The 13,487-nt window shown below is 45.2% G+C and overlaps 1 protein-coding gene across 2 annotated transcripts; it reads right to left on the bottom strand.

Annotated features, from left to right (window-relative positions):
• Positions 1–633: 633 nt before the first annotated feature.
• Positions 634–10,518, bottom strand: ZNF514 (zinc finger protein 514). 2 transcript variants are annotated; one of them, XM_028117259.2, is made up of 5 exons: positions 10,422–10,518; positions 8,845–8,933; positions 4,382–4,508; positions 3,972–4,055; positions 634–2,027 (listed from the first exon to the last, which is right to left on the bottom strand). In XM_028117259.2, exons 1-5 carry the CDS (start codon positions 10,438–10,440, stop codon positions 1,045–1,047), a joined length of 1,302 nt encoding a protein of 433 aa, XP_027973060.1. In that variant the 5' UTR covers positions 10,441–10,518; the 3' UTR covers positions 634–1,044. The 2 variants fall into 2 exon arrangements, with proteins under 2 accessions (XP_027973060.1, XP_027973063.2); XM_028117262.2 differs by lacking the exon at positions 10,422–10,518 and having other exon boundaries at positions 8,845–8,955.
• Positions 10,519–13,487: the final 2,969 nt, after the last annotated feature.

Raw genomic sequence — 13,487 nt, 5'->3', positions numbered from 1 at the left:
CTAAGATAGGGTTTGGCTAAATCAGTGGTGGCTCTCCACCTAGCTCAGCTTCCATTCTCTTCACCTACACAGTAACACCTCTGCCCCCATCAGTAACGGGATAGGGAGGTGAAGCACAGTGCAGTTATAGAGCCCCCACCAAATAGAAAACCACCAGATTTGATTTCTCAGATTCCTTTCAGCTCTTGTTTTATGAATCTCAAGTCTGAAAGGAACTTGCCCCACATTCAGTAAGTCTCCAGGGTTTCTCTTTGGAGTGAAGCCTTAATGTATGCTGAGGCCTGAACTGTACTAGTGGGTTTTCCCAGTTTCACCAAATTCAAAAAGTCACTCTAGGACACATTCTCTGATGTACAAAATGAGTGGAACATCGGCCAAAGGCTTTTCCACATGCATTACATTCCCAAGGCTTCTAACTAGCAGGGTAAGTTCACTGATATTTATAAAGGAAAGAGGTTTGGCTGAAGGCTCTCCCACATTCACTATTTCCATAGTGTTTTTCTCAAGAATAAATTCTCTGATTTTTATTAAGAGATGAGCTCTAATAGGCCTTCCCACATTTACTGCTTTCAAAGGACTTCTCTTGTGTATGTGTTCTTGGTGCTTAGTAAGGGAAGAAGTATTACAGACGGCTTTTACCACACTTGAGTTATCTATTTATTTACTTACTTACTGAACAGTATGTGACTGAAGGCTGTGTCATGCTCATTGCATTGATAAGGCTTCTTGCCAGTAGAAACTGTCTTATGTTGAATAACTTGTGTCCTCTGACAAAAGCCTTTCCAAATCAAATCACATTTACTTGGTTTCTCACTAATATGGATTCTCTAGTGTTTGATAAGAGGCAAGGTGTGACTGAAAGCCCGCCTTCTTTCTTGACATTGATAGAGCTTCTCTTTAGCAGGTACTGTCTGATGTTGAACAAGATAGGTCTTCCAACCAAAAGTCTTCCTACATACATTACACATACTGGATCTCTCTCCAGTGTGTGTCATGGGAATATTGTGTGTATTCCAGCTGAAAGCCTTCCTACGTTCACTGAATTCATACGGCTTTTTTTCCAGCATGACTTTTCTGATGTTTAATAAGGGATGCAGTATGAGCAAAGGCTCTCCCACATTCATTACATTTGTAGGGTTTCTCTCCAGTATGAAATCTATAATGTTGAGTGAGAGATGAACTTTGGCTGAAGGCTCTCCCACATTTATTACATTTGTAAGGTTTCTCTCCAGTATGAAATCTATAATGTACGATGAGAGATGAACTCTGACTGAAGGTTCTCCCACATTCCCTGCATTCATAGGGCTTTTCTCCAGTATGAGTTCTCTGATGTTTAATAAGAGACGAAGTATGACCAAAGGCTCTTCCACATTCATTACATTTGTAGGGTTTCTCTCCAGTATGAAATCTATAATGTAAAACAAGAGATGAACTCTGGCTGAAGGCTCTCCCACATTCACTGCATTCATAGGGCTTTTCTCCAGTATGAGTTCTCTGATGTTTAATAAGGGATGAAATATGACCAAAGGCTCTTCTACATTCACTGCATTCATAGGGCTTTTCTCCAGTGTGACATCTCTGGTGGCGCCTAAGTTCTGACTGGAAATGGAAAGACTTCCCACATTCATTACATTTACAAGGTTTCTTTTCTGAATGGGTTCTCTGGGAGTTATTTCTCCCTGAAGTCTGTCTGAATTCTGTATCACATTTATAGGATCCTTCTCCTATAGGAACACTGTGTTGGTTAACAAGGACTGATCTTAAGCCTAAACTTCTCCCAAATTCACTCCGTTCATGATCTGTCTTAAGGGTGGTAGATTTTTGAGTGATTGACATTTCTTTCAGATGTCTCTCCTGGTTTTCTGGATGTATCTCTAATTGGTCATCACAACCATAGGTTACTTTCAGTTTGCAGAAGCAGAGTTCATCTCTGACATGTTTTTCCACTGATGCTATCTGGAGTAATTCTTCTTTGGAAATTCCCTGATTTAGTATCGATTCCTTGGCTTTAGGCCTTTTTTCCCAGTCTGAGGAGGGGAAAAAAAAAGACATTCTAGTATCTAGTATTAACTGTTCCATGTACCCAGAGGAAGTAAAGTCCTATAATGGATGTAAGATAATCAAGTTTTAAAATAATATCTGAGCTGTGTACAGTTTCTTTCAAGTATAGTGTATATCTGAAGAAGGTTTTGGAGTTATCAAGAAGTGATAAACAAGTGAATGATTAGGAAAACCTGAAAAAATAGTGATTGGATTCCAGTACACAAGGTAAGTCCAAAGATCATAAAGATGAGAAGAGGGTAGGAAGATGTCCTCCACAAAGCCCCCTCAGCCCCTCAGTAATATATTACTGTATATAATTGTGATAGGCAAAATAATCCCCCCAAAGACATCCATGCCCTAATCCCAAGAACTTGTAAATATGTTACCTTATATGGCAAAAGGGACTTTGCAGATGGGATTAAGGGCCCAGACCTTTAGATGGGTATATTATCCTGGAATATTCAGATGGGCCCAATCTAATCACATTAAGTCCTTAAAATCAGAGAACATTTCCTGGCTGGGTCAGAGGGATGTGTGAGAAGGACTGAGGCCACCATTTCTGGCTTTGAAGGTGAAGGAAGGGCACCATGAGCCAAGGAATGTAGCAGTCTCTAGAAGCTGGAAACATTCCTCAGTTGACAGCCAGCAAGAAAACAAGGATCTTAGTTTCACAACTGCAAGAATTGGTTCTGCCAACAATTCAAATGCCAGAAAACAGAATCTGCCCTAGCAACTCCAGAAAGGAACACACCTCTCCTGATATCTTTTGTGAGACCCATGCCAGACTTCTGACCTATGAACTATTAATAAACTTGTGTTATTTAAAGTCATTAAGTTTGTATTAGTTTGTTTCAGCAATAATAGAAAACTAATATAATAATAATAACACTTCTGAAGAGGTAAATGATTAGTGATGCCAGTGCTCCCAGAAGCCAGATTCTGAGTCAGTTAGGTCTTATGTGACCCCTGGAGATCTGTATGTTTAACAAGCTCCCTGAGAGATTCTGAAACACAGCCATGTTTGTAGAGCACTGTCAACAGACAGGTATTTATCTTAAGACTAGATCCAGAGGTCACACCCTTGTTCCCATTCTAGAAGGAAAAAAGATCAAGAAAATATTAATATAGCAGAGATCAGCAACTTCCCTCTCTGTTCTCTATTCTAGGCTCCTTTAATGAGGCCCAGCCTGTGCTCTCAGGATTTGAGCACTGATTTCCAGAGATTTACCTCTGACCCAGGCTGATTCTACCTCCCAGAAGGACATTGGCACAGACTGTCACCTTCCTCCATTGTGCCTGGGCTACACATGGCAGGCAGGAGAGCTTGAGTCCAGAATTCTGCTCCAAGAGGTGAAGCCTGTCAGGTACTCTCAAGTTACCTAGGAATATATGGTCTCAAAGAGATGACATCAACAGACAGCAAGGAGAAATTTTTGCTCCTGGAACCACCTCTGTTGAAGCTCAGCTTAATCAAGCTTGAAGTGTCTTCAACTTGATCTTGACTTCTGTCTGTCCTGGCCTGTAACTCTTTAATTTCTAGGCTACTCTACTGTTTGGTCTCTCACTAACTCTCTTAGCCCTGCTGATATAGGATAGCCTCACCATTTACAACTGTCAATCTTTAGATTCCATCCAACAATGACCATATGACATCTAGTGATGCTGAGTGGCACCAAGAACCCAGAAGGGGTGAGCAGAGATGGGTACCAAAGGAAGTGTAAATGCTAGAGAAGAAAATGAGCGTCTCTTCTTCTGACACCAGATATAATTACAAAAGCCTAAAAGTATTCAAAATGTTGCAGTGGAGGGCTCCTGACAAGTGGTCTTACCTTCTCAAAGGAAAGCCCCATGACCAAGGGTTCAGGGCAATTTCTCACCCATGGCTGGTTCTTATTATGTGTGATGCTGCTTAGGTCTCACTCACTCACCTGTTGAGATTTCTCCCTCTAACACATAGGGCTCCTTCCCTTCCTCCAACTGGGAGATCACGTATGGTTTAGACACTGGAAGCCCTGATGGTAAAGAAAAAAGGATCATGACTGTGTATGTTAGAGGCCAAGGCTTTGGCCCTAGGTCTTTCTGGGGGAGACCAGAGTGTAGATGTGGAGAGCCTCCAAAGAATAGGCACTGTAAAATATTAGGAGCAGAATCATGAAACTTACTACAATTTCATATGAAGCAGGACTTTTCCTAGTAATGAGAACCCCAAAGACAATGTAAATGTCAGATTCCATAACCCTAGTCCAAAACTCAGCAAACAGGTCTAGAAACCCCAAGCTTTTAAACACAAAGAAATAAAAATGGCAGGCCTTTTGGGCTTTGGAGGAACTGAGCTCACCCAGAGAGGCCAGGTTCTTGAAGTTCTCCAGCATCACTGCCCTGTATAGGTCCTTTTGAGCGGGGTCCAACTTCCCCCATTCCCACTGGGTGAATTCCACAGCTACATCCTCAAATGTCATCAGATCCTGAAACACAGAAGACACTCTTGTACCCTCAGAGAGCACACTCTTATACCCTTAGGGAGCACACTAAGAGCCCCGGGGGGGAAGAGTGGGTGGATCTCTGAGTAGAACTTTCAGATGTAGAAGGGATTCCAAGAGTTTCTAGCTATCCCAATGCTCAGTTTTGGGTTTTGTCATCCCAAAAATATTTTAAGCTACTCCAGGGATTGTATTATCCTTACTACTTGGTATCCTACCCAATGCCCACTTTTGTCAGTATCACGCTGCTTAGAAATACAATCAGGATCTCAAGAGAATCAGGCCTACAGAAACATTCTGCTAAGGTAAGGGAGATAAATGCAATCCATTTCCTCAATCTTCAACATTTAATTAGAATCAACTAGAAATAACAGACTAATATGTTTTGCATTTTTTTAAAGTCTTATTTACTTATGTGAGAGAGAGCGTGAGTGAGTGTGGGAGGCGCAGAGTGAGAAGGAGAGAGAAACTCCAGCAGACTCCTCACTAAGCCTGGAGCCTGACGTGGGGCTCAATCCCAAGACCCTGAGATCATGACCTGAGCCCAAACCAAGAGTTGGACGCTTAACCAACTGTACCATCCAGAGGCCCTTGTTTTGCATTCTCAAATGCACTAGTATCAATAGTCTCCAACTGTTTTTGAAACTTGTGGCCTATGATTTTAAAGACAATTATTACTAAGTCCAAATCAAATAATTTGGGATTTATAATAATTTATCACCACCACCACCACACAGTTCAGTGCAAGTATATCAAGGGGCCTTATAATGAATCAGTAAGTCTTTTGTGAGTTTGATTACCATGAATCCTCTTGCCCAAAGCCTAATTACTTTTCAATTCCTACTCATTCAATTCCTGAATGTGCAAAACTGACAAAACTGACCCTGAATCCCAGGTCCCCACAAGGTACAACCATTCTGTGGGTCGCACCAGGACTATCCTGTCATCCTCTATAACAGCAATAGAACACCTCCCATTTGACTTACACTGTACAATAATCCACATACCATGAACTAAAATGCAGATAAATGAAGACAGTATAAACTCCTGCTACATTTCCCAAAATGTGTTTAGAAATCAAATCCTATTTAGGCATTGATTCCATAGAATAAGTCAAAGTAGAATTTTACATTAACACGAAGTCAGTCCAAAATAATCAAATATGGAAAACTCACTACTATAGTAACCTCCTGTGATAGATTATATTATTTGTTCAGAATATTCACTGGCTCTCCCTACAGGATTGAGTTCCCTGCCCCACTGACCCAGGTGTAGTCAAATAATCTGCTTTTGCAAATGGAATATAAAACAGGTAATGCAGCCAAGATATAGATCTTTGTTGGTATAAGTCTTAGGGTTTGCTGTTGTTATTACAGCATAACTAGCCTAAAATGACTCATTAAAAAGCTGTACTTAATGTAGAGTTCTGCCATAACAAAAAGCCTAAAATTTGTGACTTTGGTTTCAGGGCCGGGTAGTAAAGAAACTTATTGGTGAAATGGCAACCTATATAATTTGGTGGTGAACTGTGTACAAAAACTGTTGTCCGCAATAACTGGAAAGATGAACAATGTAAGCATGAACTTGTGATGTTACAAGAAGAGGCTGGAACATCAGTAGTGTGAGTTGGTTGTTATTGGCAGAATTTGACAAAATATTACAAGAAAAAAAACGAGCTCAAGAGTTTGCCAGTTTGCAAAATAAAAATGGAAGGCAAAAGAAAGTGTCCAGAAATTCCAGGACTTGCAGAGTTAAGAGATTTAACCACTTCTCATTTCCAGCTGGTCAAGACAATATAGATAAGGCTTTTGCATGACAGAGGATGATTAAAACTCAGCCTTAGGGAAGGACCAAATCATGAGTGTGGTAGTCAAACCTTCTGTTTAAACCTCTGAATAATTCCAGATGGCTCCCAGTAAATCTTTTCCACTGAATTGCTTAGTGACTAAAACAATGGCTGTCCCAAGAAAACCCCCAGAGCTCCACAATTAAGCCTAAAGAGAGGGGCATATTTAAAAAAGAACTGTGGGTAAAATTGCTGACACATGGAAGTGACAGAAAACAGATACATTAAAAGCTGATGACATTTTGAGAATTACACTGAACGTCCATGACTTGAAAAAATCCTTGGGCATATCAACCTACTAAGGCAGGATGAAAAAGGTGGTCAGCCCTCAAGTGAGTTTATTCTCCAATATCATTTCCTATGTGACCAAGGAGGATATTGCAAAAGGAACTTGGGGGGCAGAGCCAAGAGCTAAGGAAAACGGGACTGAGGAGCTCCACCCACAGAGAAGAACAAGGACATAACGAAAAGACTTCCCAGTCCCAAGATGAGTGGTTCTCACTAAGTCTGCCACGTGGAATTGCATAGCTGTTACAGACCTGAGACTGCTGGGCTCCTCCCATGCTTCCCTGTTCTGAATAGGGGTGCTTGTTGTGGTTATCCTGTCTCCATTGTTCCACTGTATGTTGGATATATGGATTCAGGCAATTTGCCCTTTTGGTTCACAGATCTCCAGATCCAGAAGAGAAACATCCAGACCTGATGTTGAAGCCATCACCCCATCCAGGACTCTGATCTTGATGTTCCTACTAGATAACTAAATGGGAGTTTTAGGGCTATCTTTTGGGGAGAGAATTTGTGTGGAGGGAGGGAAGTGAATATTTGTAAGAAAACAGACAGTGGTAGACTCATTTGTTCAAAATATTCACTGCCCCTCCCCTGGCTCCCCTCACTATGGGAGGCTTGTATTTCCCACCTCACTGACTTTAGGCTTGGCCACATGACTTGCTTTGGCCAGTGGACTGTGGGCAGAAGCCAGAAGAACCATCTCCTGGTTCTGACACTGCACTTTTCCCTGCCACATAACATCCCAGACAGGATTAAGCCTGAATCCCAGAGCAAAGAGGGTCTGGAGCAGTCACAGCCAGTCCACTACTGATATGTAACAGAAAAGAAATACACCTTTGTTACTATAAGCCATTGAGATCTACAGGCCACTGTTACCACAGCATAACTAGATTAAGCTCTCTGATGTACCTCTGAATGTGTACATCAAGGCCAAAGAGATTTAAACTCTATTACTCTACTAGCTATTTGTGAGACTTCCCTATTGGTGGGGGTTTCCCCCATTGGCTAGAAAATTAAACACAATGTCTATCATTAAGCTAGAATACATGAAACTATCATCTAGGTAGTACCAAGATAGTACCATCTTGGCATCCATGCTACGAAACAATGCAGGCTGGCATTCACAGCCTTCCACTTGGTTCTCCGGCCTACTACAGCCAAACCTGAACCCACTTCTGGAGTCAGTCATTATTACTCCCTCTACCCCCAACACAACTGAAGCTGACAAGGACTAAGCAGTTACCATTTGCCAGAAGACTCCAGCAACAATATGAGGTAGTTGCATTACTGAGTGGTTAAGATCTTGGAGCCAGACAACCTGGATCTGAAACTAGAATGCCTTCCTTATGAGCTAGATAACCATGAACAAGTTACTTTCTCTCTCTGTGCCTTGGCTTTCTCAGTTGCCTCGCTGTGCCTGAGTTGCCATTCCTCAAAATGAGAATGTTTGAAAGATGAAAAGAGTTAGTTTAAGTAAATTGTGTAGAATAGTTCCTGATACATATTTAGTTCTCAGTACATAATGGCTATTACTACTTTCATCATTATCATTAACATGATTACCATCCTCATTTTACAGTTGGCAAAACCAATGCATTAGAGAAGTTAGGTGAGTCTTCAGCCAGGAAGTAGTGAGTTAAGTCTATCTCCTCACTAATCCAGGAAGGTAACATCCGAACAGGGACATAGCTTCAAATGGCCTCCCCACCTGTCCATACCCTCAGAATCTCTTTGCCCCTCTTCTCCATGAGCCTTCCCCAACCTCTCCAGCACAGGCTGATTTTCCTTTTACTAAACCTTGAAGGAAAGGCCTATCTGTGCCACTCCCATCTGTCATTAAATCATGCACATCCTCACTGTGACTGGGGCTGCATCCTCAGTACCAGAGTCCTCCCCTTTCTGTGGTAGTGACACTCTTTTAAGGCCAGGGCTCTCTCACATTACTTGGTACTCACTGCAGTGCTCATGACAGAAATAAACCAAAGGATCTGAGTGAGTGCATACTGAGCAGAGAGGGGCCCTGGAAAGGGGCAGGGAGGCCAGCATCCACCCTGATGGGCTCAACCTCCTGCAGAGAAGGAATTGGGGTCAGTTCCCTTTGACGTTGAACAGAGGCTCCAGAGAAAAGGAGGCAAAGACATCCATAGTTCAGTCATTTGAGGAAAAATGAAGAGAACCCCAACTCACCTGGGGCCTGGCTTTCAGGAATAAACTGGTTGTTCCCTTTTCTCCTGGGTATCTCTCTGGAGGAAGAGCAGAGTCCTGAGAGGGGAGAACTAAGAAGGTAAAAGGAGCCATAAGGAAGGCTAACCCCATGGCCTGTGCAGCTCCCAGACTCCCCACGCTGGAGATTCTGAAGAGTCAGTGTGTCACTTCCACGGTTCTGGGGACAGAGCTGGGTCAAAGGGAGCTGAGGGGCAGCCTCTAGCTATCCCACACGAGAGAGAAGTACACAACCCCCCCGGCCCACTTCCTGTCCAAAGGCCACAGCAGGTTGCAGGTAACTGAAGTATCACCATAGCCTGGCCACTCCACTGGACAGTTATTTACTGGGTATCCAATATATAGGTCCTTCTAGGCTTTTTAAAAATATAAACATGGAGAAGGCTTTCAAGGAACTTTAAATCTAGCCTGCGGTATGACAGGTTAAGCATACAAAACAAGGCCCAGGGCAAGGCCGCAGAGGGATATTGACTTTAAGGGAAAGAAGTCACACATTTCCCCTCATCCTTGGGAAGCCAGCTCAAAGGTCAGTTCTTCCTGAGAAGTTCCCAAGCATCATTAGGTCTCTGCAAGCATACTTTGCAAGTCCCTCTATGATAGGGTTTTGTATTTGTTTTTAAAGCCTGAAAACAAAAAACTAACCCCAACCATACCAGAGAAGTGGTCATAGCTAACAACAAAAGCACGGAAGTGGCAAGCAGCATGGTATAGTATAGGTCAGCACTTCTCAAACTTTAATGTGTGTATAGATTCCTGAGAATCTTGTTAAACAGACTCTGATTCAGTGGATGTAGGATAGGGCCTGAGAGTCTGCATTTCTAAAGAGTTTCGAGATGATTCCTGTCCTGATGGTCTACAGAACACAGGCATAAAGGAATACAGAAGGGGTGATAGTCCCAGAGATTTGGCCCAGTTCTGCCATTGGCCAGTCTTATGACCTTGAGCATTTGCACTGAAGAATGGAAAGTCAAATTAAAATGCCCATTGGTGAAGGACAGGAGACTCTAAATTTACAAAGGAATGGCTTAAAACCTCCTGGGTCACCTGGATTGCCTCCTCCCAAACACTAGTGAAAGGGTCGCTACAGGAGGTGCCCCCATGTACACTGCTAATCTTGTATACAGTTGAGCTAGACGAGCTAGAGGAATCTTATTAGTTAATGAAGCAATAAAGGAAATGGTGGCAAGGCTCGAAATGGCCCCACCGCCCCCTGATCTCTGGCCAAGGACCGCTCCCCCACAGGTTTGTTTATTGTTTACCCTCTCCCTCCCACACAGGAAGAGATCCTTTCCCTCCGCCCCCGCTCTCCTCTGGCCTTTCGGAAGTCTTCCATGGCCATCCCCCCACTTCTACCATGGTGTTTGGATACTAGGACTTCATGCTCCTGGGCCTGGCAAATTAGGAAATGCCACAGGGAAGACGGTTGCAGGCTCTGCCCCATCAGTGGATTCCCCGGCTTCTTCCTAGGGTCCTCCTCCTCCTCGGCCCACTACTAACTCCCCAGAAGGGCTTCTGGCCCTCTGTACCCTCGAGAGCCAAACCTGATGCTGTGGAGTCCATAGCTGGGGCTAAGGGACGACGTCCTTTCACTAGGTCCAAATCACTGTCCTGCGGCCGCAGCCCTGTGGTCCTCCCTACAGTTCAGGGAGCAGGGAGTAAGCTGGTAAGATGGGTAACATCGAGCATTCCCACTCCGCGCGGTGACGCCCAGCCGACCCGCAGGGCCCAGAGCAGGGCTATCAAACCCGGACTCCCGCCCGGGCGCGGAGCGCTGCCGCCCGGAGCGGGACGGTTCCCCCGCTTTCAGGCGCGCTCTCAGACCGCGTTCCAGAGCCGGGCCTGGGCGCACTAGCTCCGCTCCGCCGCCCTTCTGGGACCAGGCTCTGGAACGGAGTTCCCACGCAGACCCACACCCACAGTGACGACTACACCACCAGGAGGTAGGGCCGTAGTCACGCCTGCGACCTTGGTGGCCAGTGCTCCTCCAAGGCCCTAAGACAGCAGGGATTCGGGGGGAGAGCCTCACAAGGACACGGACCGACCCTGCAACTCTTTCCCCTAGCTCCAGGCCCCCGTAGCCCCTCGCAGGCGGGCAGGCGGAGGAGCACTCCCAACTCTGTCACGGGCCGGGACGCGGTGCCCGGAACAGGCCTGCGCGCCCGAAGTCGCCGAACCCACAAAGAGTAAAGGCCACTCCTGCCCCAACCCCTGAGCCAAGACCCGTCCCGAGCCTGCGCAGACGGGCCGCCGCGCGGGGGTCAAACCAGCGAGCGTCCGGGGCGGGTCCGCGGGGCGGGGCGGGGCGAGCGGCGCCTGCGCCCTGGGGGCCGGAGCGAGAGGTCCTGGGCGTGCGGGCGGGGAGTTCCCCGGGAGCCGCACAGTGAGCTACCGACCTTGGTATAGGGTTTCCCGTGCTCTCACCACCGGCTGGGAACTGGGAGCAACTTACATCTTAGGTTCGATAGCCGGGTTTGGGGCTGTCCAACCAGAAACCACTGGAAATTTGTTAAAAAGAGAAGCCTGGGCCCTACCCTGAATCTGCCGAATAAGGATTTCCAGGAGACTCTGGGCGTATCTCCTACAGAATGCCCAGGAGATACAGATGGCTCATTGCTATTCTACAGGCCGTCCCGTGCCTCTCCGCCTTCCTCGCACTGCTGCAAGTTCTGAGTGCAGCGAAAGGTCAACGAAGAAACGACTGTGGACTCCTTCCTGCTCCAGAAACGTGTATCATTTAGGACCTAAAAGAAATATAGAAAAGGTTTGAATATTCAAACGATGGCTCTCAGGAGGCAGTCCTCAGCCAGAGAGGGGAGGACTGAGAATGGTTTATAGACCCTATCTAGGGATTCAGGGACAACCCATTGAGTCAGGGCAAAAAACACCATTTTCCCCTCTTGTTTTGTTTTTTTTTTAAGATTTTTTATTTATTTGACAGAGAGAGACACAGCGAGAGAGGGAACACAAGCGGGCTTCCCGCCGAGCAGGAGCCCGAAGCGGTGCTCGATCCCAGGACCCCGGGATCATGAACTGAGCCGAAGGCAGACGCTTAAACGACTGAGCCACCCAGGCGCCCCTCCCCTCTTGCTTTTTCAATCTCTGTCACTTTCTGCCAGCACTCATGGTGGCACACATGGCCAGGATGGCAGAGCAAGTGCCCAACAAGCAAGCCCTCTTCCTCTGGGGCTAGGGAGGGGGCTAGCAGGTGGGACGGAGGTGCTGCCAGGGAACCATGGCTGGCCGAGGAGTTTCTCTTCCCTTCTGTGCTCTGGAACCAAGAAGGTGAAGGGATGGACAAATGAGAAAAAAAATGTCATCTCATTGGTGACTTAGCACAACTAGATAGAAATGGAACTGCTCAGATTATCTTGAGGGGTGCCATCTGTCCCTGATGTGTCTTTTGGCATTGGCCTGCTACAGTGTCTGAAATTTCGGTCCTCTTAAATTCAGGACAGAGTGTGATCCAGAGGCCTATGTCACAATGCACATTTGTTACCCAGGAGAGTTAATCAATAGCTTAACAAGGATGTCCCCTCTTCCAGAGTGCTCTCATGTGCTACTTGATGTCAATTACTGTTAGGGTAGCTCTGGTCCCCAGCAACCTGGTAAGTTTGTGCATGACCCCAACATTCCCTTTTGCTGCTCCTTTGTAGTCAAACATTTCTCCCATTCCAACCTAGTGTGACCACTGATCTATCCCTATAGTTTAGCCTTTTCTGGAATGTCATATACAGGATTATACAGTATGTAACCTTTTGAGAGTGGCTTTTATCACTCCCTTGAGTGATAAAAGGCATAAAGCCCTTGAGATCCATCTGTATTGTCATGGGGATCAATAGTTCATTCCTTTGTACTCTTGACTCCGGCTGTCCTGTAAGGAAGATTGTCCTGAGGAGCTATACAGCACATCCATTTACATCCTATTTACCAGAACACTTGACCACATCTAGCTGCAGAGAAATGTACTCTTTAAACATGTGCCTGGCTAAAATTCTACTACCATGGAAGATGGAGAGAAAAAACGAGAAACAGATTTTAGGAACAATATTGATAAACTATAGTTTACCCAGAGGAAGAGTAGGTAGCAAGAGCATCTCAAAGTCAAATTAGCCTGAGGGAGATGGCTTACCCTATTTTAAGCTAATTCTAAAAAACAAAAATGTGAAGGTGCTTTTGTAAGGCAGAACTGAAGCACAGATTGTTTTCTACAGGTCCCCTGTGTGCTCAGGCATCCATCATCACACAACCTCCAACTTTCCTGGGTTGGGAGCCCCATGGTAAAAACAGAAACCTGTTCACAATTAGGGCTCAGGAATATGCAGTCATGGAGGGTGGACTAAAGATGCCCCAATGGTGGCCATTTTGAAAGAAGGTATTCCAAGAACAAAAAACAGAGAAGTAGAAAGCCATTCCAATCTGGAATCAGACCTGGGTATTAAAAGCAGCAGTGTTTTACAGGGATAGTGTGAAATTGTGCCTGAATATTTCTCTCCCACCCCATCACCCAGCTTCTGATCATACACAATTTCCACTCTCAGTATAAGGCTAAATAAATTAAAAACACCACCACCACACAGAAGGGAACAGCAAGAAAAATATGACTTCAA

This window comes from Eumetopias jubatus, unplaced genomic scaffold (genome assembly GCF_037043125.1).
Source record: "Eumetopias jubatus isolate StellerSeaLion01/CBP00866 unplaced genomic scaffold, mEumJub1_p1.0 scaffold_9, whole genome shotgun sequence".
In the NCBI taxonomy this organism is placed as follows: Eukaryota; Metazoa; Chordata; class Mammalia; order Carnivora; family Otariidae; genus Eumetopias; species Eumetopias jubatus.
Note: the sequence above shows the minus strand (reverse complement) of the source record. Positions and strands in the feature narration are given on the sequence as shown.